Source organism: Cyprinodon variegatus, unplaced genomic scaffold, assembly GCF_000732505.1.
Source record: "Cyprinodon variegatus isolate N-32 unplaced genomic scaffold, C_variegatus-1.0 Scaffold207, whole genome shotgun sequence".
Taxonomy (NCBI): domain Eukaryota; kingdom Metazoa; phylum Chordata; class Actinopteri; order Cyprinodontiformes; family Cyprinodontidae; genus Cyprinodon; species Cyprinodon variegatus.
Window position 1 is genome coordinate 82,997 of NW_015150660.1, and position 26,165 is coordinate 109,161.

General features: G+C 36.8%; 2 protein-coding genes across 2 annotated transcripts in view; both read right to left on the reverse strand.

Annotated features, from left to right (window-relative positions):
• The window catches only part of LOC107088105 (neuronal migration protein doublecortin-like), a 13,924-nt gene extending 4,189 nt beyond the window's left edge, over nt 1–9,735 (reverse strand). The window contains exons 1-3 of the mRNA XM_015380051.1: nt 9,490–9,735; nt 8,651–9,043; nt 6,310–6,659 (exon numbers count right to left, since the gene is read on the reverse strand). Of these exons, the coding sequence (XP_015235537.1) occupies nt 6,310–6,659; nt 8,651–9,008 (708 nt within the window). The 5' untranslated portion in view covers nt 9,009–9,043; nt 9,490–9,735. The remainder of the gene's footprint in view (nt 1–6,309; nt 6,660–8,650; nt 9,044–9,489) is intronic.
• A 7,464-nt stretch (nt 9,736–17,199) lies between these two features.
• Nucleotides 17,200–24,905, reverse strand: ccdc169 (coiled-coil domain containing 169). The gene is made up of 8 exons (XM_015380078.1): nt 24,805–24,905; nt 24,642–24,724; nt 22,411–22,521; nt 21,903–21,943; nt 20,951–21,049; nt 20,614–20,667; nt 18,160–18,236; nt 17,200–17,798 (listed from the first exon to the last, which is right to left on the reverse strand). The coding sequence occupies exons 1-8, from the start codon at nt 24,879–24,881 to the stop codon at nt 17,615–17,617; spliced, it is 726 nt and encodes a 241-aa protein (XP_015235564.1). The 5' UTR covers nt 24,882–24,905; the 3' UTR covers nt 17,200–17,614.
• Between the last annotated feature and the right edge of the window lie 1,260 nt (nt 24,906–26,165).

Sequence of the window (26,165 nt, forward strand, 5' to 3'; positions counted from 1 at the left end):
TATATATATATATATATATATTTCTATATACTTTTATATATACTTTTGTCCAGTGTGTTTTAATTAAATAAAGTCACAGCCTAAAATTGAATACTGGACATTGCTGGGCAGACCAGGATAAATCAAGAAGATGTATTGACAGCTGATGCACATGACAAAGTAAAACTCTGTGTTAATATAATATGAAAAAAAAAAATAAGTGCAAAAAAAGAAGGTGAAGGGGGAAAAAAAGGCTGCATGGTCTTGCCAGCAAGATAGAGAACTGAGCCAGCAATGCAGTTTAAGAAGTGAGAGCTGCACTGCAGATTGTGAACAAGTGGCTCTTGTTCATTCTTTTCCCACATATCACCTGCAATAAAACTGGGTCATTTAAGGTGCAGGGGAGGGGAAATGGAAAGGAAGAAAAAAAACAAGATCATTCCCTAAGGTTGTAACAATAAATACATTGATCCATATCAATATATTGATTAAACGATTAACATTTCAGTCAGAGGAAAATCAATATTTCCACTCACATAGTCATCATCAGGGTAGACCAGCTTTACCATGTCAGAATGTGAAGAGGGGATCTATCTTTTTTTTATAATTAAGAAGAATGCTGTTAATAATTTATTTGTTTAATGCCGGTGATACTTTTATTTATATATATAAATATTAATGACAGTGTTAGATAAGCCTATGATACGGCATCTTATAACTGCAGACTTGATAATAACAGATGAGGCAAGACTACTGTTTGATTTGTGATATTGGCAAACATCCAATTATCACTCAAACAAATACATACAAACTTGAATAGGATTAAAACAATTAATTGGATTAATCATGATTACTTAATCATTAAAATAATTATTAACTAATTTAGTAATCAATTAATCGATAACTGGAGCACACAGACTCCAACACCTGCCGTAAGCCGAAAGAACAACCTACTTAGAGCAGTAATTATGCTGAAATTGCAAAAAGATATTTAGACACTATGAATTTAAGATGCTATTAGGAAAAAAAAAATTCTGTTACAGCTGTAATATATTATTTGCATCATTAAAAAAATCTTTCTTTACACCACGACTGTTTCCTGGTAAGTGGAGTGAATACTTTCAGTCATAAGAACTCAAATGTTTACCATATTAACTTAAATAAGCGGTGAAAGGTGAATCTCATAGTTATTTGACAAAGTTTGAAGCAGGAGCAGCCATGGCGCCTGTGTGTGTAAACAGACCTAAGAAGTAGTAATACGCCGGCCACATCCGGTTCCTAAGCCAATTATAGGTTGTCTATCGTCATCATTAGTCTGTGCAGGCTACATCTGACATGTGTACTAATGTGATAAATCAACGGTATGTAAAGCAGTTCCTTAGCAACTAGATAGAATTCTCATAATAGCTACAAAATAAAAAAGGGGGCAGGAAAATAAAAGGTTTTGCATAAACAAAAGAAAGTGAAAAAGACTTCCCTGGAAAGCATCTCCAAAACATGACAATACCATGTGTGAAGTGTAATGTTTGCAGAATATTGCATCTCAGCCAAAATTATCTGTTTGAGCCTCGGCTGAAAACAGGCTCTTCCACATGTTTGCTGTGTCTCCTTTTTGTGGCTTTTGAAGCTGTCTAGTCTTTAATGGCATTCTATATATAAATATATATTCTATATTCTTGTTGTCTATCTTTCTTAAAGGCAGAATTTCTAGTGTGCAAGAAAAGTTCCCACCAGATCTATGAGTCTCTGCAGCTCCTTGAGAGTTACCATGACCCTACTAATGAATAAGACTCGCCTTGGCTGGCATATCGGTTTAAGTGGATGATGCTCTATTAATAGGTTTTTGTAAGTTCTGAGATGGTCTCATGACTTTTGGATTGATTGAATCTTCTTCTGAGAGATGTTCAAAGCTTGGGAAAAATTTTATCACCTAAACTTTCTATAAAACATTTCCACAACGTTATTGTTGAACTCTAAGGATTGTTCCTTGGTCTCCATGATCATGTTCACTCACTACTGCAATCTATTTTTTTAATCAGGCGAAATTTGGAAGCATTTGGTTGCACTGAATTGTATTTAGGTGCATTAATATAAGTGGGGCTGTGGTTCCAGGGTGAAACTATCGTAAAGGTTCAAGGGCTGTGAATACTTTTGTAAGGTACCATATATATTTTCAAACAAAATGCTGGAGCAAAACAAAAATTTCACTTCAAAAAAATTTACTTCATTAAACTTACAGTAAATGTAGCAGTTTTAATACTAGGGATTTAGGGATACTAGGGAATAGGATCATTCCATAAATGACTTTGGTGCCATTTTCTTAAATGTGAAGCCTTACCACTCTCTTTGCAATCATCCAGACAGCAAAGCATAACATATACAATGTCAGAATGGCTTTATATTGAATAATAATAGAGAACATCAAGCACAACTTTAATCAAATATAGATATATCCAAAGAATCAACCACTACTGAAACAACATCTGATCATTCCTTTAATAAAGAAGAGTGCATGCAAACCTGACACCCTCTGTTTCTGGCCTCATTACAGGGTTAATGAAAGCAAGAGGCTCAAGCTCCTTTGTAGCTCTGCTGGGACTCAACATTACTGGCAGCCAGACCCAGAAACCTACTTTTCCTACAGGCTCACTGACTGACGTGGTTCAGCTCATTGAAGAAGACCACACAGAGAAAAATATTGTTATTTACATGCTAGTAGTTGCACAACAGAAGAAGATGACTTCATTTAACTTTCAAAGCAACATTAACAGATATGCAAGGCAGACTGCTACAGAAGATCCTTTCCACCTGCAGATATCGACACCAACGACACGTCATAGAAAAACTGCTCATGAATTACAACAACATTTAATTTCCCTTTGGGATTAATAAAGTATTTTTTAATTGAATTGAAGTTATCCTGTCACATAAATTTGACAAATCTACAGGAAAACAAGCAACACTCTTTTCTGAAATAGCACTTCACCAGTTCATAACCCATGTTTTTTTTTTTTTTGTTTCTCCTAATCGGTTTTTCTAAACAGCATTGAACATAAGCTGAAGCCAAACATAGAGTGGAAGACAAAAATAAGGAGTTGGTTCTCCACTCAGCCCAGCCCCATCAATTCAACAGTGTTACCATGCCTACATGCTGGATCAATACAGTGTCTAAAAATAGCCTGCCCCAACAGCCTCATTTCCAATTACAGAGGGACAAACTGAGCAAAAGCAGTATTTATTGAGCAATGTCTAAGAAAACTGCTCGTTAGTGGGTATTATGTAAAAGTGGTGAATTTAATCCCCAACAGAAGGTTTCTGTTGGAAAACCTGATCCTGGGATTTCTTCAGCTGGCACTGGAATCTAATTGGAGTCAGGATCCTGCTGGGTTAACAGTGAAACAGATATAGATGAAAAGATAGATCAGAAAATAGGTTGAACAGATGACTAGAATGAGCATAAGACTGAGCATAAAAAGATCCTAGAGCAAAGACATTTTTTGAGAGCAGACCCCCTAATTGGTTATTTAGAGCATGATTAACTGCCAAGCAACACAAAGTATTAGGATGTGCTTGATCTCCAATGCAACCTGTTTAAAAATTATAATAATGTGGCTGTCAGGAGAAGAGCAGCCCAGTGTCACTACATTCAGAGATGCAGCATCACTCAAATACAGTGCAAGAAAGAGAAAAAGGGATCAGAGAGAAGATCAGAGAAAAATAAAACCCGATATGGATGAGACAGGCAGCATGAATGCTAACAGGGCTACCATGCCAACAGATTGGAAGAAATCTATTCCTTCACTCCCAAATACAAGCAAACATCAAAATGTGTTTGAACAAACACAAACTGCAGTGTAGAAGCTAGCTTTTATTTTAGCTATGCAGTAGGGGAAATATGTATGGATTGATTGAGTGGATGGTCTTTCTTTAAACAGATTTATTTTTGTGTTTAGAGATAATACTCTAGCCACACACTGCAGGTGAGACTCCATACATGGATTTCATTTAACCTTACCTCCTCTTGACCTCTGCATCAATCTTTTACTTTACACTGGTAAATGGGACTCAAATATGCATAAAATCGAAGGATGGGAAAATAAAATGAAAGCAAACGTATTACAGTAAACGTTTAACTGAACTCTCAACTATCCTCTTGCTGAAAAAAAAACTCTAAATCAAGTCACAGACTCTGCATCACACTGATAACAAAACCAAAATACTGCATATTTGCACCATATATATGTTTTGAAATGCTTTGAACTTCCATATCGTTGCATTTTGCACCATGTTTTTTTCCCCACATTGTTTACATTTGATCACTGCTGCACTTAAATGTTCTTTTCATTGCTAAGCTACTGCTCATTTATGCTGCTGACATGTCTGAAAGCTGTACAAAATTAAATTTCATTTTGTATATACTCTGTGTCATTTTGTATACACTATGTATATACAAAATGACAATAAAAGTTGTCTAAGTCTAAGTCTCTCTAAGCAAAAGTCAGAGGATGTTTTTTAAAATCTTTTTGTACATGCGACAGCATTGCCCCTTATCGAGAAAGAAAAAGACGCCTAAAAAGTGCAGCTTATTTTAATTTTCGGCTCCAGTGAAAGTTTAACAATGTCATTAAAATCTTAATACAACATCAAAATAGAGAATGTATAAAAATATCATTTGAGGCATTACTTTTTATGGCCTTTTGGCATTCAACTAAGCTTTTAATTCATCGAAAGATCCAGAAGCTGTAACACCTTAATACTCCATCTGCTGATTCATCTTTCATATCATTTCCTTAAAAAAACAACAAGAAGTATGGATGTGTTCAACCACATCCTCTGCTCTTACCATTAACACTGAAACTCCATGGGATGCATGCTTAGTCCATTCCCAAATGAATTTGTGCAAATGCATTTGGAAAGGACCAGGGAGGTTGGCTACAGTCCCATGGATCTTAAATGTCTAAATAATATGTACAGCTCACAGGAGCATCAAGCTACTTGGAGATGGTCTTTACTTTCAAAATGTTTGTTGATAATTTTCCTTCTAATCTCCTGAGTCAACTTTTTTCTTTGCTTTCTTTGCTTCATGTTGAGTGTGGTACACACCATGTCATCAAAGAGCACAGTGACTACCTTTAGCCCCATATATAGGCCCACTGACTGATTACCAGATTGTAGACACATGTGATGCTAAGTAGTGGACAGGCCTTGATTTAAACTTTTCTATTGAAGCATGATTAAAAAGCAATGTCTGACTTTATTTGTTCTTTTTAATAGGATTTTTTTATAAATGTGAATTTAGTCAGATTTAAGTTATTTTTGTGACTATTTTTGTGACATTATATTTTTTATTAAACAAGCAGTACCAATAATTATGCCCAAGTGTGTAAATATAAATATATGATTTTTTGATAAAGGTTTTTACAAAAAATATTTATATACAGCTAAAGCTCTACACATAACGCATCATAAGCCCATCAGCCAGCCGACAACAACAAAATGCAATGTCTATAGACCCAAAACGTTCCTTATCCCACTTAAATATAAATATTCCATCATGAAGTTATTTAATATTCAAGTTCTCTGAACTCCTAACCATCGTCTCTAAGCAGATTTTTTTTTAAATCTTTCTACACATAAAGAGAGCGTTGCTCCCCTCCATCCCAGCACACTATTCATCAACTTTATGCTACTCATCTACAAATGCTTCTCTATTAATTCTTGGTTATAAATCAGACTAGGGCAGCAAATAGCAATTATTTTGGTAATCGATTAATCTATCAATTATCTTTTTAATTAATCGATTAATAATCTGAGGCAAAAGGTTCCTTAAAGAAGATTTTTTACAGATTTACACCCAGTGAAACTACAACTTTTTAACTTGAGGAGTTTGGGGCAGAGCATATTGACAGACAAAAATAGTTTGTTTTGTTAAATGCAACATCCTTGCTTTTTACAATGCTGTTATATTTACTGCAATAAGTGGGTTGCTCTGATAGCTAAAGGCATGTTTTAGAGTCTCTATACTGCAGTTAACGATTAATCGATTACTAAATTGGTTGACAATTATTTTAATAGTCGATTATCACCATCAATCCGATTAACTTCTTCATCCCTAAACTGGACCAAACCCTCTACACTGATGAGAAAAAAAAATGCATTCCTTGCAGGACTTGATAAAAATAAAAGTGGACTTTGGTGACCCACTAAAAAAATCAACTAGTCTCACTGCTTTTACACTTTAAAAGAGACATTAGTAAGTCAGATATATTTTATGTTGAAGGTCTTGAAATGGAAATAAGAAAATCCAGAATAATGCCTTCATTTTCTTACCAGTTTGCCCTCCAACGTGTAGATCTTCTTCACCACTCCTGAGTCGAGCTTGATGGCATCAGTGATATCAGTTAGAACCTGCTCGTAGGAGTGAGCCGTTTTCTTATTCAGCAAGATCCTCACAGCTTTGCGGGGCTTAACTCCGCTCCGAACCACTGTCACCAGCTTTGGCCGGATGAAGTCCTTGCCTTCTCGACCCTCTGGTGCACCGGCTTTGGCAGAGCCCAGGGACAGAGGCCCACGAGATGAAGAGGGTGAGGCTTTGACATTCACTGACCAGTTGGGGTTTACATTTTTTGTGTAATCCAGCTTTTTGTAAGCTTCAATTGAGCTGCAGACATAGCTTTCACCTGTTAAAGAGACAAGCAATTGGAAAAACCATCAAAGATGAAAAACAAGTTTAAATTTAACAATTCATTGCTCTTCTAACTCACTTTTTATGATACCAGGCAACCGTTCAATTTAATGTATAAAACATGGAAATTCAACCATTGAGGATCTTAGTCTATGCATTAAAATAATCAACAAGATCAATAAAAAAACACCCAGATTATGATTTATATATTCATTTTGAGTGATATTGCTGATACTATGAAAAAAAATCTTATTTCCACTCTGCATTGTTATGCTGTGAGAATCTCACCGAAGCTCATGTCAGGGACATCTCAAAAAATTGGCCTGTGTTACTTTAGCCTCGGCTCAAGTTTATTGGCAAAGGGAGCTAAGCAAGATCACATAACACAGAGGTTTAAAGGACAGGGAGAGTTTACTCCTTAAGAAAGAGGATCAGACACATTTGAGATTATTTTGTGCAATCATTTTAATCAAACTTGCTTCCAAATAGCTGCAAAGCCAAACTAAGGTATAAGTGAACATAGTGATGAATTTGGGTCACCAAGATAGCAGGGGATGCACATTTGTTAGCTCAAAAAGTTGTTGGATTTGTTTTTTGTATTTTTTTTTTTTTTTTGTAGTCAAGTTTATAATGAATTGCGCAACATTTAAGTTCCCTCCATTGCTTTGGATTCAACAATGTGCAAGAAATATTTTGGTTCCTCTGTCTAACTAGATCTTAACAGAAATACTTTACTGAAATTTCTGCGCAAAATAAGTCAGAAAAAGGGATCAACAATTCATATTTGACAATATAAATCAGGACATCTTGAATAATGTACCATAACTGATTGCAAGCATGCATTGGAAAAACAAATACTCACTATTTATTAGAAAATATTGATATGTGTAAAGACTGATTTGAAAAACAAACATTCCCCAGTTTTCTGCTATTCCAACAATACCTACATCAACCCATGGATAGTTATAGCGTAATATTTGGGCAACTGTTTTATAAACATGGGAAACCATTTCTGGAAAGAAATTTTGTGTTTCTCTATTTATACTTGGACACGATATAAAAATATTAAAGTTGAAGTTATAACTATCAAATGCCATTTTCATTAGGGACAATTTTAGTGCACCAAAACTGAATGTACCCCAGGGGCCCATATTCTCCAAAATCTAATCATGCTTATTAATCCACTGACTGAATAGATCATCACAAAAACACACAACAGCCAAAAAATTAAGCAGGGTTGTGCTGTTGGGGCTGTTGCACAAGTATATCCTTTTTTGTTGCTGGGGCTAAATGCTATGTTTCTCTAAATGAACAAAGCTGTACCCCAAAAGCACAGGATGGCCTATATTAACCTCTGGTTTTCTTTTAAGGTGTGATCAGTGATGGTTCTTGATTAGGGTTTATAATGGGGGTCAAGGTTTGGGCCAAGGTTTTTTTTCATGAAGGAACAGGACAAACGAATAAAAAAAACACACAGAAAAACAAACAAACAGGGCTATAGCCCATAATTTAGTATATTAAGTGAGCCAGAAAGCCAAGGTTTCAGACTCTGGATAAAACAAATAAAGAAATGTCATGCTATCTTGGTACTATTACAGCTTAAAGCCAACTGCAATTCCAAAATAATGGCAGCATATATCATGTTAACAAATGGATTTAGTATTACACTACAATAGCATATCTAATAAAGTAAACATTACTTAAAATAAGTGTATTTTCCACTTAATTTGAGAAGGTAATTATGTCTATTTGTTACAATAATTTGAATTTTTGCTGTCAAATAATCAGATAAGAAAAAAAAAGATAAGATAATGTTTTTTTATGTAAATTATATCTATAAATTCTCAAACTTACCTACTCAAATTAAGGGGAAAAAACAACAATTATCTTATTTAAAAAAAATATATATTTTATTTAAATTTTTGTAGAAAAGGGGCAAAGGCCCCCTGTCTAGAACCGCCCATGATTGCGATCAAATAAACTTACCTTCAACCAGCTGATCAATACTGGTGATCTTTCTTCCATCCAGAGTGTAGATGGTTCGGACCCCCTGGGGCAAGTTGACATTGTCAGACAAAGAGCGCGTCAGTTCGGCCAGCAGTGCGTCAAAGGTCCGGAACCTGTCCGAGGAGATCGCATACACTATCCCATTAAAGTAGCGGTCTCCGTTGCGGTAGAAGCGGACCTTCATGGCTCTTTTCTCTGCGCTCAGAGTCTTCAGGGTCCGGGTCCGATACAGGCTGCAGTGGGCGCTGTGCGTGGGGCTCGGCACTCCGTTCATTTTGGCGCTGGAGCGACCGAGCCTCTGACCTTTGTCCCTCTCATCGAAATGCTCCATCTCCATTTCGCTGCTGAGACTGACGAGTACGGCTGTACTGTCTTTGGGAAACAAAGAGAGAAGAAGGGCTGCGATGGAAAACTTTATTTGTAGTTGAAGCGATGAGATAAACCAGACAAACAAAGGTAGTAAAATAAAATCAGGTGAGCTGAAGGTTCAGCCAGCCAATGTCGGTGCGCTGTCTCAAAATAACCCCCTAATGACAGATTAAGTGCTGTTAAGCCGAAGTGGACAGGGTGCTTCATGACGTCCATCTCAGTGCGTCTGGGGTGGCTGAAGAGCGACAATCACCAATTGATCAACTTATTAATATTAATAAATAGTCAGAAGCTGCGCAAACATCAGCCATGATTCATTCATCTAAATCCCATTACGCATTTATTCAGATCTCCACATGGCTTCATGTTTACAACACATCCATACGATATGATCATTTTTCACTTATAGGTTAAATAATCAAGCACTTTTTGCGCACTGACAGACTTACCCACGCGAGCGATCAAAGCTTCTGTCACGGTGACCTCCAGCCTGACTTGATGCACTTCTTCCAGACAGATGCGAAGAAAATGACTTGAGTTTGTTGGACTGCTCGCAGCTTGGATGGTGTCCCTTTGTTTTCCAGTTGATGTAGTCTGTCACCAGACACAAAAACGCGTGAATGTGACTGAATTGAAAATGGACTGGGTAGCAGCTGCTTACCCTCCTTCTTTCAGCAACCCCCTCTTTCTCTCTCTCTCTCTCTTTCTCTCTTCCCAGCTCCCACATCTCCACGTCACTAGTCGTGATTCCCATTCGACCACCCCCTCATTTCGATGCGAGCCCACGCTTCACTCTCGTGCAGGGGATGCTGTCGGTTGCAGAGGCGTAGCCAGGAAATTATAACCTTTTATAGGGCATTCAGTGAAAGACTTTAAACATCTAAATTTCAAGCAAAGAGTTCACTGCAAAAAAACTGAAATGTAGGTTTTCTTAAAATAAGTTCATTAATAAGTGCATTTTTTCTTGAACTGAGCAGGTAAGTGAGATACTTTGCAAATGGAATAAGAAAATTTACATTTAAAATAAGGGGGAGAAATGTAGTCTCCTATTTCAAGTGCATAATATCAAATAATCTGATTTTAAGGATAAAAACGCTCCTTCAACTCGAAGATGTTCTTATTTACCTACTCAAATTAAGGGTAAATACACTTACTTTAAGACATTTTCACAAATTTATAGATCATTTTAGTAGTGTGTTATTGGAATCCAGGACAAGACCTTATTACCTTTGTAACATTCAAAAAAGATGTACATTTTGATGGCATAAATGAATGTCAATGTAATAACAAGAAACGCCAAATTGCCCGTATATATTAAGAAAAATAACAAAAGTGCTTCAATAAGAAATTCATGAAAAACACTCTGAGAGTAAAAGAAATGGCACTCCATTTGTAAGGGGTATGCAAGTGATCAAAAATGGTAACTTGCCCTATAAAGGGGGGTGGCCAGTCAAAAACCAATGTAAACTGAGGGGTGGCCGAAAGCGGATAGGCACCAGAACCTCAGGGTCCATCTACACTGTTCCAACAGGAACGAGCACAACATCCATATTTTCTAAATTAAGACAAACTATACTTTCCTTTTGATTACAAATAGATGCATATAATTAAACATCCATGCTGTCTAAATAAAAGCTGTAGTGGACAAAATGTCTGGGGCAAACATCTTTTCCATTGTCATTATTTACCTACTTTTATCAAAAATTGTTCTGCATAACATTAATATTACATGTACTAATATCTACATTAAATGGATTTTTAATTTATTATTAAAGTGGTTATTTATCTGTGATTTCACTGAAAACTCCTTGATTGCTTGCAGAGATATAATTTTCTCTTTACCCCATATAACACAAAACTAGGGTCTTAAAAGAGCATGCATTTTGTATATATCACTTTTAATGTTAGTATTTTGGTGTGCATAATTAACCACAGTGTTTTAGTTGTCAAGTAACTATTAATATAAGAGTAAGTTTAAACATTCCTCTTGATAGTATTACTGCTGCCTCCGTCTGTCTTAGAGGGCGAATATAATGGTAGCCGCAGGGGTGGCCAATGATTGGCTAAGGGTGGCCATGGCCATCTCTGGCGCCCCATCTAGCTCCACCCCTGGTCGGTTACGCACCCTCAAAAGCCTCAAAGACACTTAGGGGAAGTCCTATCATTTAATATCCCATAGAAATATATATACTGGTTATAAAATGAATGCATCGTTAGAACTATTTGGAATCACTTTGGTTAGGTAAAATGTCAAGTCCATTACTCATAATATTAGATAAAAACAACCTGAAGACATACAATTAAGCTGTTTTTAACAGAGCTTTACAAAATTAAAAAAAGCTGTCAAAGTTAACCTAAGCTATGGGAAAGGATTGATGACCCAATATAACAACTGCTATGAATGATTTGTGTCACCCTAAAATGGTCTTTTTCATTACTTTTCTCTGCCTAGTTTCTTCTCTACTGTGCTACAGTATGATGATTGCGCTCACCTGATTTCCACGCAGCCCATTACATCTAATTCGTTTCCAGGTTCCTGGTTTTGTTTATTTTATGCTGTATTGTTTAGTTTTTATTTGTCCATTTTCTGTGTTATGTTTTTCCTCTTACTTCTGTAAGCTTGTGATATCACATATTGAATCTTCATCATGCGCCATGCTTCAGTCTGAGCCTCAGTAATAAAAAAATAAAAAAAGTGAAAAACAAACCACAGGTCTTTGTTTTCCAAGTTTGAAGACGTTTCACTTCCCATCCAGGGAGCTTTTTCAATTCAAAATGTCTGGAGTAGTGTTTAAGTTCCAGGCTTTATAGAGTAACCCAACAAAAGACTTGTTATACCTTAGAAAACGTGCAAATTGGACCGAAAACAGGTCCACCCATTTGTAATGAGGAGTTCTGGAGGTTTTTGTTGGCCTGCAAATTAACCTGCTACTGACCGATGCCTCTCTAATGGGGAGTCGTTAGGGTCGTTGTTGGCCTGGCTTACAGGAGCGATGTTTTGACTGCATGGCGATGAGGTTTGAGATGATAGCGGGAAGGATTCTACTCTATCGCTGCGTTATAGGTTTTCCAGAGCTGAAACCTGAGTCCACCCCCTCTGTTTAAGGTTTAAGGTTTTTTCTCTCTTAACGCAAATGGCTTCCGTCACACCCATTTCAAACCACATATCTGCTTTATCCAAAATGTGAGCATTCTGGACTTAAACAATGGTACTTTGTCCTTAAGGTGTAGGTAGACAGCAGTCTTGTCTGGAGGAGCTAGCCCGCCTGTGTTGAGCATTGCGTCTGTGGAGAGGTTGTTTGGTTTCTCTAATATAAAGATCAAAGCATTCCTCACTGCATTGCACTTCATACAAAACTCTGCTCATCTTAGGTTTGGGGATTTTATCCTTAGGATGCACTAGCTGCTGTCTAAGGGTCTTGTTTGGTTTGAAATGTACCGGGATTTTGTGCTTGGAGAAAATCCTCCAGAGTTTTGAACCTCAGTAATAATGTTTTTTTTTTTACTTGTCTTCAGGATAATTTAAGATATATTTTTGATAAATGTACTTTAAATACATGGTTGTTTTTGATCAACAGTGGTTTTGCTCTTCAAATGTCAATTGGCTGTCTCTGTTTTGCTGGAAAGTTTATTTGTGACCTCCTGGATGACACTCTATAAAGGTCAACCACTACTGCTCTCCGTTTTTTCTCCATTTGTGAATCATGTTTCTGGCTGTTGGCTGCTAAAATCAGAAAGCTTTAGAATTTCCTTTTACCACCATCTGATCAGTGACTTTATTTTTCTTCTTTTCTTTCCTTATTTTCAGATTCCAATAGAATATGTTTCTGTCGTGATCTTAAAGTATTTAGGCCTACTTAGAGATGTCAGCCAGGTTTTTGAAGTGATTTATTGATTTTTTTGATCAGACTTTCATCAGAAAAAGTTCTAGTTATTAAAACTGAACTGTGTATTTACTTTTAGGCTGCTTGCTAAACATGTTAAAGCTACAAACTTCTTTTCTGCTCTTTCTTGGCCACAAGGTTGTACTAGTTAATACATTTGTATTGTTTATATATGACTTTTAAGTAACACAAATGCACCAGCCTTAAAATTCTTTGATAGACTAGACGAATCAGAATATTTCAACTGTTTCAGTAATAAATCTAAACTAAATATTTAGCTTGCAGACAACAAACAAGGTTATTGTTACTGTAGGATTCAGTTTTCATTGAACAAAGCTTATGTAAATCAACATACTCGACATTGATATAAACCTAAGAGCTATTATTCAACTGCCACAAAATGTATTCTTATAGTTTATCTGTTTAATTTGTGGCCATGAAAATACAAATATTAACTTTTTAAAATTATTTCAACTCGACATTACATATTTTATATATAAATGGTTAGCACATTATCTCTTGAAAGCTAATGTTAATGTTCAGTTGACTTTTGTATCTCTGCTTCTTTTTTCTATGTCTGCTTCTGTCTCCTTGAAGCCCAGTCGGCCTCATCACATGGCCGCTCACAGGTTCTGATGGAGGTTTCTTCTTGTTAAAAGGGAGTTTTTCCTCTCCACTGTCGCTACAACCATGTTTGGTGTGAGGGACTGCAGATAATCGCTGAGAGAGAGTCAATGTAATCAACTGTTTTTTTCTTAGGTAAAACACTTTGAATCAATTTGACTGTATGATCTGGTTTTATTGTTGCCTTGAGATGACGTGTTGTGAATTGACTCTATATGAATAACCTGAATTGAATTCACAAGAGTTGAGAGATGTACTGAAAAGGACATATTTAATCTTTTTTTTTCATATGACAGCAGAAACATTCTCACTCAGTGGGAAAAGATAGCAGCTACTGACCTACATGAAGACCTCTAGAGATTAGCCCATTCACTTGATTCTGATGAAAGTCCTGATGAACCGTACACTCCTGCGTCATAAGTTTAACGTTGCAGTCTTACATTGAAAATCTAGCCTTACATTCTCAGACTAAAACACTATATATAACCGAACGGCCTGTAGAAACTTCTTTGATTGAGTCCCTTTTCCAAATATGCACAGGGATCTATTTGTATGAGAGTGGCCCATATACAGCTTTTTAGTTTTAAGGACAAACTTTCGGGACACAGTGTGCATCACAAGGTGCTCCTGTCTAAATTAATCCTGAGGAAGCAGGACACACACAATATGGGGGATAATGCCTTAAAACGAAGGCTGCAGAAATGAAGGTCAACAGTTGAATAGATAATTGAATTATAGATATCTTGAGTCATTAGAACCTAGAATTGCTTTAAATTAATGGGAGAATCTGAGTTCTTCTTTAGAAATCACAGACACATCCACACACACAATGACAGCCAAGGGATAAAAGGCTAAAGTTAAGAAATCCACTATAAGTAGGTGAGAATCTACTGAATGGTCTGTCTTTTTTTTCTGCAACAATAATTGGACAAATAATCTTATAATTACATGGACAAAGCTAGAAATTTAGTGGGCTTCACAGTAGAGCAGTAGATGGCAGCAAGAAGGTTCCAGTTTCAATTTCTGGCCTGGGGTCTTTCTGCATGGAGTTTGCATGTTTTACCTGTGCATGCATGGGTTCTCTCCGGATATTTCAGTTCCTCCCACTGTCCAAAAACATGACTGTTTGGTTAATCGGCTTCTCTAAATTTTCCTTAGATGTGTGTCATTGGTTGTTTGTCCTGTTTGTCTCTGTGTTGCCCTGCAATGTACTGGTGACCTGTCCAAGGTGTAGCCCGCCTCTCTCCCCAGGCACCAACACCTCTTGTGACCCCAGCGAGGATAAGTGTGACAGAAACTGGATGGATGGAAGATAGAAATTTACAAGAATAAATTTGATTACAAAACAGCATCCTTTATTTCAAATGTTTCATAAATTACTGAACCTTATTGCAACCAGACGAAGAAAAAGTGTTAAATTTGTCCATGCTCTTGTAGAAACATAACTGTTGCACCTAAAAATATTCAACCTTCAATGAAAGTTTGGTTTCTTAGCAAATTCTACATTGTTCAGGTGTTTACAAAAAAAAAAAATACACAAGAGCATAGTTCAGTAAAACAAATATTGTAATTATCTCATCAAAAATGAAAACTAAATCCTACCAATTCTTACAGCTCCAGTCTTAAACTCATTTAGACTCTTCAATAGGGTTATTCATGAGAGCGCCCATTTGCGAATCATTACGGTATCCTAACACAGGATTCCACCAATCAACAGTTTTCTTAGCTGCATTAGGTTTACTTGAGAAGGAACATGTCAATTACATGGAGTGTTAAAAGCACTGTTTCCTATGAATATGGCTAAACCATAAAACACAGGAAACAGATTGTTGCTTTGCACAAAGAATGTTTACATAGGCCATAGGTACTCTTAGTGATGCAGCTGGAATGATGCAGCGGAAATACCTTCTGAACTCAACAGAAAGAGGAAGCTATAATCAGGGGCTGCCATCAGATTCCCAAAGAGGTGGGTGGTCAAACACCCTCAACTGACTACTAAAGACCTGCAGCAATACAAGCAGTACCTTCTGGTGTTTCAGTTAAGGCACTTAGTAAATGCCAAATGGCCATATAATTTCACACTGGTAATAAGTACTGACTATGAAGCACATAAAAAAAATCTGCTCCCATATGCTGACACCTTATAAATGAGCTAAAGATATTTGGAGATTTTGTTCAAGGGAGCGATTAGTATAAACTGGGGCATTTATGGCCTATGGATAGTTTTATGTGTGGATGAGAGAAAAATGAAGAACATGTCTACAGTGAACCACTGTAGTCAAACCCTCTTTGGACTTTTCTCCACAGAGACCTTTTTTTTCCCCCAAAAGTGACCTACGTTCCCTTTAATTAGAGCAACTGAAACAATGATGTGTGAGATTCATGAGGGGGGGTGAGCAATTCTTCTGTGCCCTTCCGCCAAAACATCCAGGGGAGATTTTGATAAGGGAGGAGGCCGAATCCAAAATAACACTTGTTTTGAGAGCAGAATGCACAGGAAGTTTCCGTCAACCTTGAGTCTTTTCTTCCTGGCCTCATGTGGCAAACCCAATATTCCAAATTTGTTGGGCTTTTCCGGCTTGTAACCAGTGTGCACATTCAAGATATCTCACCTTTGAGTTCAACCACCGCAGCCAGCCTGCGTTCAATTGCACCCAGCATACGGCTCGGCTCCCAGTCCTGCTCATTCACAGTTTTTGTGAGGGCATCAACTGCTGTTGGCAGCCTGATCAATGGCCAGATTTCTACCGACATCCTATCCTCCAAATCCAAACAGGAGAAATCAGAGAATCATAAATCTGACGAATCCATAATTTACCAGCTCATATATAGGGCAAAGTGGAGATATTTGGATCTGATGTTGAGTCGCTAATACAAACAACAAAATAAAACCTTAAATAAAAATTAAGATTCAAAACTAAATCATAATCATGAATTGTTTTAGGCCCTTGCTTTACCATTTTTTGATTTCAGTAAAAGAACTGAAATGTTCCCCCGCAAAAAAAAAAAAAAAAATCCTTCTGGCAGTTTTACAGACCACTACTCCTCATGGATATTTTTTTTTTTTCTAGACACCCACATGTTTAAAGATGGTCAGTGGGAAGGATGGAGTTGAATGCTTGCTCTGTGTTTTAACTACAATAATCTGTAGATGCTGTGCTGCTTACGTAATTCATGTTGTAGGTGGTGCTTAAAAAAATGCTTCAAAAGAAATGTCAAACTTGGCAGGCCTCTGAGACATAGCTGTTTACCTCACCATTTTCCAAGCTTGTAATACAACACTGCCAGCTTGCTTCTGAAAAAATACAATTAGATCAGATTTCGAAATGCGTTCATAAATCTATACAGAACAAGAATATCTCAGTATTTAATCTAACATGAGGTGCAAAGCATTTTAAAAGGCTGGTTAATTAACCACTCCCTTAATCTATCAATTAACTCTCTGACAAAGTTAAATCTTGCCATTGACCAGGGAGCCATGTTATATGCAAAAATGAAATTAATATAAATTGTATAGAGTTTAAGAATCACAATAAGCACTAGTAATGCTTTTAAACATGTATAGTATTTTTATATTTTAATGAATCAAGTAATGAAACATAAAACACATAAACATTTGATAGAAATACAACTTAAAGATTTAAAGGGAATTCAGAGTGAAGGTTCATACTATCTTGTAAATTTAACTGTATTTAAAGTCTATACATTTAAACCTGTGGTCATGACACATTATACTATTTTGATTAACGCTTTTATTACCTTTTCAGGCAAAGAGTTCCAGAACACTGGTTAACATTCACTACTCGCTGTAAGTAGGTAATGCTCAAAGTTACTGAGTTTTCCACTAGAAGATTAAATTCCTTCTAATGTCATGATATCAACATTTTTTTGCATAGGTATTGGTAGGGATGCAGATGTCTTCTTATGTGACCATTTTCTATCAGCCCATATTGCTAAATGGGAAAATGTAAATAGGTTGAGTCACAATTTATTACATTATAAACCCTAAAGAAAAGGAATTGCAGCCATGTACAGGTTTAAGCTCCTCCCCTCCCAAGATTTTGATTTAAGGATCCTTTTTTAGCCGATGTTTTAAGGTTGGTAACTTGCTTTCTCTTAGATGTTTCTTCTTCATTTCTCTCTCCATCGTTGAATCACAGCCCCCTCCTCCTCCATTTACACGTTCAATCAATCCCTCCTCCGTTCTGTTGTCAGAGGCAGCCTGTACCTTCCTACGAATGTGTTTTTCTCTTTGTGCCCTTAAACAAAAATACAGAGACAAGCAGCAGTAAATGAATGAACATCTGCTAACATGAATTATACCTCTTTCACACTTACAGCAAAAAATAAAAATAAAAACATCTGCTTATTTATCTTTACCATTTGTTGTCTAAATCAGGTTTGCTATCATTCAAATTCTATTCAATTCCAAAAATGTGATGTAAATTGAAGGACTGCAAATATAGACTTTAACTGACTGAAATCAGTTGATAATTGATCTAGAAAAGAAACAGTAATATGTGACTATACATTTGCATGAATTAATCTACTGTTATCATGTTACATAAAGTTAAAACTTAACACACTGATCATCTGTTGGATGTAACAAACCTGATCTGTTTGATCTCTGGTGCCACCTGTCGTCGATTGGAGTACTGTCTTCTTTGCAGCGTTTGAACAGAGGAAAGCTGCAGGGTAATTAGAGTTTAATTAATATATATAAATTAAAGTTTTCTTTATTTTTTTGTATTACTGCAGGCAATAACACATAATTTTAATGATATGTTTATGGAGTGTCAAGAATGTAGTTCAGTTTCAGCTCTCCAACTTCTACAACATAGGGCAGCATATTATTTTTCTTATGATGCACTTGGATGCATAAGAGAAGCTGGAGTGTAGAATCATAACTAGGCCTGTAGAAGAAAGGAGAAAACCTGTGTAGATCAAGTCAGAAGCTTGCATTCATCCATCATATGTATGAATATACTCACAGGCCACTTTATTAGGTACACCTAACTCCAACTGCTCGTTAACACTTAATTTCTAAGCAGCCAATCACATGGCGGCAACTCAGTGCATTTAGGCATGTAGACATGGTCAAGACAATCTCCTGCAGTTCAAACCGAGCATCAGTATGGGGAAGAAAGGTGATTTGAGTGACTTTGAACGTGGCATGATTGTTGGTGCCAGAAGGGCTGGTCTGAGTATTTCAGAAACTGCTGATCTACTGGGATTTTCACGCACAACCATCTCTAGGGTTTACAGAAAATGGTCCGAAAAAGAAAAAACATCCAGTGAGCGGCAGTTCTGTGGGCGGAAATGCCTTGTTGATGCCAGAGGTCAGAGGAGAATGGCCAGACTGGTTCGAGCTGATAGAAGGGCAACAGTGACTCAAATAACCACCCGTTACAACCAAGGTGGGCAGAAGAGCATCTCTGAACGCACAGTACGTCGAACTTTGAGGCAGATGGGCTACAGCAGCAGAAGACCACACCGGGTGCCACTCCTTTCAGCTAAGAACAGGAAACTGAGGCTACAATTTGCACAAGCTCATCGAAATTGGACAATAGAAGATTGGAAAAACGTTGCCTGGTCTGATGAGTCTCGATTTCTGCTGCGACATTCGGATGGTAGGGTCAGAATTTGGCGTCTACAACATGAAAGCATGGATCCATCCTGCCTTGTATCAACAGTTCAGGCTGGTGGTGGTGGTGTCATGGTGTGGGGAATATTTTCTTGGCACTCTTTGGGCCCCTTGGTACCAATTGAGCATCGTTGCAACGCCACAGCCTAACTGAGTATTGTTGCTGACCATGTCCATCCCTTTATGACCACAATGTACCCAACTTCTGATGGCTACTTTCAGCAGGATAATGCGCCATGTCATAAAGCTGGAATCATCTCAGACTGGTTTCTTGAACATGACAAGTTCACTGTACTCAAATGGCCTCCACAGTCACCAGATCTCAATCCAATAGAGCATCTTTGGGATGTGGTGGAACGGGAGATTCGCATCTTGGATGTGCAGCCGACAAATCTGCGGCAACTGTGTGATGCCATCATGTCAATATGGACCAAACTCCCTGAGGAATGCTTCCAGCACCTTGTTGAATCTATGCCATGATGAATTGAGGCAGTTCTGAAGGCAAAAGGGGGTCCAACCCGTTACTAGCATGGGGTACCTAATAAAGTGGCCGGTGAGTGTATACCATTTAATTATGAACTACTGGTCTTTATTCAATTGTTCTTTAATTGTACAAGACTAGAAAAATCCAACATGCAATTTAAATGACTTTGGGTATACTATTCTAATCAGGAATGGTAGAGCTCATTTAAAGCTGTAATTATTCTAGCACTTGGAAGGCTTTTAAGTTCATACAATTTAAACAGGATAGTGGTTTTTCTACTTTTATGTTTACCCAATTAATTCATTCTAAAGTCAGCCATGATGTATGTTTGGGATCATTTTCCTGCTAGAACACCACACTTTGTCCTAGATTCAACCATAACTATTCATTCATGGTGACATTGAAGAATTTGAAGGTACTGTAGTTGTCTTTTTTATTAACCCACCCACCTGCGCACCAGTACCATTGGTATCAAATCTAAACCTTAGCCACCACCATGTTTGTCATTGTGATCAAACAGTTTGACTTTTATCCCCTCTGATCATCAAACCCTTCACCAGGAAACATCTTTTACTGGTTTCAATCATGCTTAAAAGGATAAATTTTTCTCTTAGTCATCACCTTCTTAGTCCATGACACTTAAACTGGCTCGGAGAGTGACACTGGTCATCTGAAGATGTCAGTTTAGGTATGATGGTTCAAGTTTGCACACAGTTATATGTTCCAATAGAACAATGATCCTATTTTCACATTGAAATTATGCTCAGTGAGTTCACGAATTTTTGAAGAAGAAGAAAAATTTAGGTTAATAATGAAAAACCTTACATTTGAAATCTGTGCTCATGATGGCTGCATTTAAACTTCTGACCAGGTGACACTATATGTTCTTGGCAGAGATCACCCTGAAGGGATTTTTTTTTCTTTTTCAAATGCTTACCGTAGATATTTCTGTAAGGTATGCTCGCCTTTCATCATTGGTTTTATGGAAAGCCTGAGAAGTGAAAGAAATAGAGAACTATGCAGTCACCTCATGGGTGCAACCTTTGATTTGTGTCAGTGGTAAAGAGCAAGATATTAGTGATATTTACCTCATACCTCATAGGTTTCTTAGCAAATCCATAAACAAAGAATAGAAATGATTTGAATTTGTTCCTAATTAGATTTCTTGTATTTAAAATAATAATTTCTTGGGGGGATTTAACCCACTGATCCTTACAAATCTCCTCACAATCCCTCCCCTGTTCTTTTTCTACAGAAACGTTTAGGACCCAGACCTTTCCCTCCTGCTCGATTTGAAGGTAGCAGTCCCTCAGCTGTTTCTGGAGCTCAGATTTCTCCTCGGTCAGGACCATAAGATGTTGTCTGAGCATTTCCTGTAAAAAAAATTTAAAATAACACTTAAATGTGTCAATCAATCTGGTGAAGACTAATTAAAAATAATGGTTAATTGCAATTCCCCTATAATATTAAAGAAAGATTTTTTTTTTTTAAATGTGTTAATAGTTAATGCTGACATCAAAAGTATGATAATGAATGAGGCTCATAAATAATCCATCAACAATTTGTAACGCTAATCCCTATTCAGCTCAGCTGCTCAGTCTATACTTCTGTCACACTGTTTGCAGTTAGCTCTTGGACACACTAATGAGCATCTGTTTATATGCCTTTAGGCTGACAGGCTGAATGGTGGTTCAGCTTTATTGTATAACCCTTCAGTGTAACACGTATTGGTGTGTATGTGTGCGTATAAGTATTGTAATTAGACTGCATTACTATCCCATGGCTGTTAATCCCATGATTAGAGAGCAGTGATTAAACTCTGGTTTATGCAGCCTGCATCATCCGGAGCATGGAGAGTAGCTGGCTTCACAATAAATGTAAACAAAACGTTTACACTTATTGTGTGCCTCTAGTGCTCTCTGCTGGTGTAAGTGGTTCTTTGCATTTTCCTCATGAACAGGGAGCTCTAATGCATCAGAAAATATCAAGTGAATTAATATGCTCTAAATAATCTCAACTTATTGCGTATTATAAATATAGTGCATTTCACAATATATTATGAAAGCTGCTATTAGCTGGAAAATGGTCGCATGTATCCTTGAGATTAAAAACGGAAAGTCAATAAAGCTCATCAACATGTAAAAGTAGATAGGAAAAATACTTTTGGAAATAATAAATTCAAGATGTCCTGAAAAATATTTAAGAAATTTGCATGAAATCACTCACAACTGTCATGCCTTCATATGAGCGGATGAAAGCCAACCGATCTGAGACAAAAAGGACAAGAGGGAGCATTTTGATTAGATCAATGCACAACATTTTCAGGAACAAAGGAGGCAATGGAAACATAATGTTTTATGTACGGATATATAAAGAAGGCAGCTAGCTTAAATACAGGAGCTACATCTCATTTTTTTTATCATTGTTTTTCAAACAGGGAAACCTTTGAGCTACAATTTAAAATGAAATATTTCAAGTTTTTATTTTATGCAATTTCTATAATTGTGGCTCACTGATAATGACTTATCAAAGTTTAATGTCTTGGAAAATCTTCATATTACATAACACTAATTCAGAAACGTTTTATGTAAAAATATTAAATAATGGCCATATAATTGCCTGCAAAGTCACAGGAAATTTTTAATTTGAGAAATATAATAAAGTTTAAAATCTCATTTAAAAGTACCATGAAATAAAAGAAGGCTCATTGTATTAAAAGAAAGCAATGGCTCACCAACAGGGTTTCCTTTGATGCTCTCCAGTCTCTGCTGAACATGTGTAATCTGCTTCTCCAGCTGTCCATTTAACTCTACCTGTGTCTCAAACCTTGTCTTCCACTCGTTTTCTAAAAACACAGCAAAAAAAAAAAACAAGCCAATCTAAGGAATAAGCAAACACATCCCAACTGTACAAGTATATTGAAATATTGATTTGAAAAAAAGGGAAATATTTTAGTATGTTCTTTAAGAAAATTATAATTATATATCATATAGATTCATTACATAGATTTAAAGATATTAGGCCTTAAATATTTGGATCTTGGTTATTTTGGCTTACAGATATACTAATTGTCTAAGAAAATTAGACTATCCTAAAAGAAAAAAAAAAGTTAAACTTGTGGTGTCAAATGCCATTTGTATGCATAAAACCCCAGTAAGACATTTAGAAAATTTGAATTAAAAAAAACAGAATTGTCAGGTTTCTGAATACCGTACGTTTTATTACTGGCACTGCTAAGGTTTAATTGGAACCTCTTCTGTGTTGCTTGGTATGGTGTCTCTTATCTTCTTCTTCCAAATAGCCCATAGATTCTCTATAAAGTTCAGTTTTGCTCTCTGATCCAGTAAATTAGAACCATTGTCACTGAACTAACTTTTAGTACCTTTAGCAGTGGGCAGATGCAAAGTCTAGCTTGAAAATGAAATTATTATAGCCACACAACTTGTCAACAAAAAAAAAGCATTAAGCTCCAATGTTTCCTGTTAGATGGCAACAATAACAGTGAAATTCATAAAAACAGTTATTGGATGCCAAAATGTAAAAAAAAAGCTGTGCTTTTTGCTTACATTTGGTGGTGAAAGCCAATTATAACTGTTAAATGACATTATGAGTCTTTTCTTTCTGTCTGCTCCTCTAATTGTAGCTCTCTTCCTGCTCTATGCTTGCCCTGCTCTCTGTGACCCCCTCTGTTGCAAACTCTTAATTAAGCTTTGGTGATAAGCTATTTAGGGGCAGGCTGTTCCGACCAGACTTCTCATGGATTATAAATACTATGAAGAAAAACAATTTATTTTTTTCACCTCAAAAACAAGAAAATTGGAGCATGTGGCTGCCTTAAAATGGTGGTCCCAGAAAGCAAAAAAATTAAGCCACAGCCTGGGATGCACTGTGTCAGACACATAGAGGCGACATCAATAGGTTGACTGATTTAAACACAGGGAGGGCAGGCATAGAAAATGTCTCATCCACCCTAGAAGGGCAGACGAAAGCACCTAAGGTCCAACTTTGAGGGTTCCAACCTTAGTGGTTATGGCACTTAGATCCCATGAGCCCACACCTGTGAGCCCAACGGTTCTGCCAGCAGCCGCAATTAGAGAGCTGAATGCAGGCAAGAGGCTTCAGCTGGCCTTGAGGAGGACAGTGGTACACCAGAGAAACCCACCAGAGAGACATAGCAGGGAGCAAAGCCGGCTGGCTGGAGCCAAAAGCAGGAGATCCAGTGAGAACATAGTAGATCAGATAAATTTTTACATTCAGCCCTGTATTTACAGTGGACACATGAAAATCACCTTAAAATCATCACTGACTGTAAAACAGCCTTCTAGGACATTGATTTCTAAAATGCAAATTTCACCTTCATCTGAAAAGAGGCCACAAATCAACAGCTGGCCTCTGATTCAGGAGCAAAATGAGTCACAAGGAATTCAACATTTGTGGCCATTGGACAGAATTCATACATTTTTAGTGAGTCTTTGCTTGATAATCTTCTCAAAACTGCCTTTACTCTTGTTTGACCATTGCCAAGCAGGTTTTCCTTCCACCAAACTTTCTCTGAAGATGCTAGTATACAGCATGTGAACAAACAGCTGTAGCAATGACCTTCTCTGGATTGCTCCCTTTGCAGAGCACAACTATCTTCCTTACAACTGCCAAACCGATCTTTTCCGGTGTCTCCTATAATCCAGACTAAGAAAACATATACATTTTAGAGGCTTAATAGTTTGCACATGTTTTAATTGTATTAACTAAAAGTGGTTAACACCATGTTTCTCCAAAATATATTTTAAACATGTAAAACCCCAGAATTTTAAGCATTCGTCATCCATACAGAAAAAAATGTAAATATGTATAATTATTTCAGTATATGTGTAATCTATATGACAGGAGTTTGACTTTCTGGAAAAGGCACAAACTAGTTTAATGTTTACACAATAATTTCTGAAGCTTTGTGTATAATATTCTTACCTTCCCCATCAACATTGTGCAACCTTTCTTGCATTTCAGCAACAGTATATCGCAGGTCAGAAACAGAGTCTATGAGCATCTCTCTGCAAACAGAATCAGGATGTAGATTCCACCTTTTCCTCAACCTAACATTTTATTTAAGCTTTTAAAGGGTTAAACTCACCTTATCTCAACTTCTTCTCTGAATTCTTCTTGCAGTTGTGCCATGCCGTCCTTACTGTAGTCGTTCCCTTTGGCCATTTCTTTTTTTCGGGGAGAAAATTTAGAGCAGTCAAGTTTGTAGCTCGTGGTTTCCATGGAAACCGACATTTCCGGATCGGACCCGTAAACGGAGGCTTCACCCTCCCACCCCACCCTCAGCAAGGTTTAAATTAACCTACTTTAAATGTTGCCACTTTTGCAATTTTTGTTATTTTTATTTTATTTCCTTTTATTTTGAGACTGATCGGTTAAAGTTTGCCTTTTACTTCGTGTAGTCTGAATAAATCTATACTTAAAAGCTCGCTTGTCACTCCCAATTGGTCAAATGCGCGTCCAGCAGACCGGGCGCTCAATATTCAGCAAGACTGGCGGGCTCCTTAAGATATTTAAATTAATCACACCACAACGTTATCCTTGAAAGTATAAAAACAAAACAGTATTTTCACCATTCCTCCCTATTAAAAATTGTAAAGTGAAATCAAAATAACCGTTAAAGTTCTAGGCTGCTATTAATGACTAAATTGTTTTGGAAAACATTTTACATTTGTTTGGTTGTTCTAGAATAGAATAGAATAGAATAGAATAGAATAGAATAGAATAGAATAGAATAGAATAGAAAAGAAAATCCCTTTATTGTCCCACAATGGGGATATTCTGGTGTTACAGCAGCAAAAATTATATCAAAAGTGGTCACACAAATGTAGACCTTAGAAAAGTGTATAGAAATAACTGAACAGTGAAGAGTTGAAATTAAATAAATAAACAAATAAAATACTGTACTGAAAAGTGTTTTAATAATAGAAATACTGTGCAACTAGAGAACAAATGACAAATATACAGCTGTGGACATTTTTACAGTAATGGATTTTTCAAAGATGTGCAAAATGACAGCAGCATGTTATTTAACTGACTAAGACAGAAATCTTGCAAAAATCTGCATGAATGTAACAATTTATTGAGGTTGGTTGTGAACAGTGATGGTTATAGAGTCTTCCAGCTGCTGGGAGGAAGGATCTGCGATAATGCTCCCTGGTGCATTTAGGGTGCAGCAGTCTATCACTGAAGGAGCTTTCCACTTCAGCAACAGCTTTATGCATGGGGTGGGAGACATTATACAACAGAGATGTAAATTTAGTGAGGACCCTTTTAGTTAAGATGTTAGTTCTAAAATGTTGTAATGGAGAATACAAATGGCAAAGAGCTGTGGCATTCTTTCCGAGTGTTGGAAGGACCCTCTTAATTGCAGCTCCAATTCACCATCAGAGCACTTTTGCCTCTTAGTTAGTAAAGAGTTGCCACCTGGCTTAAACTCCACACAATGAC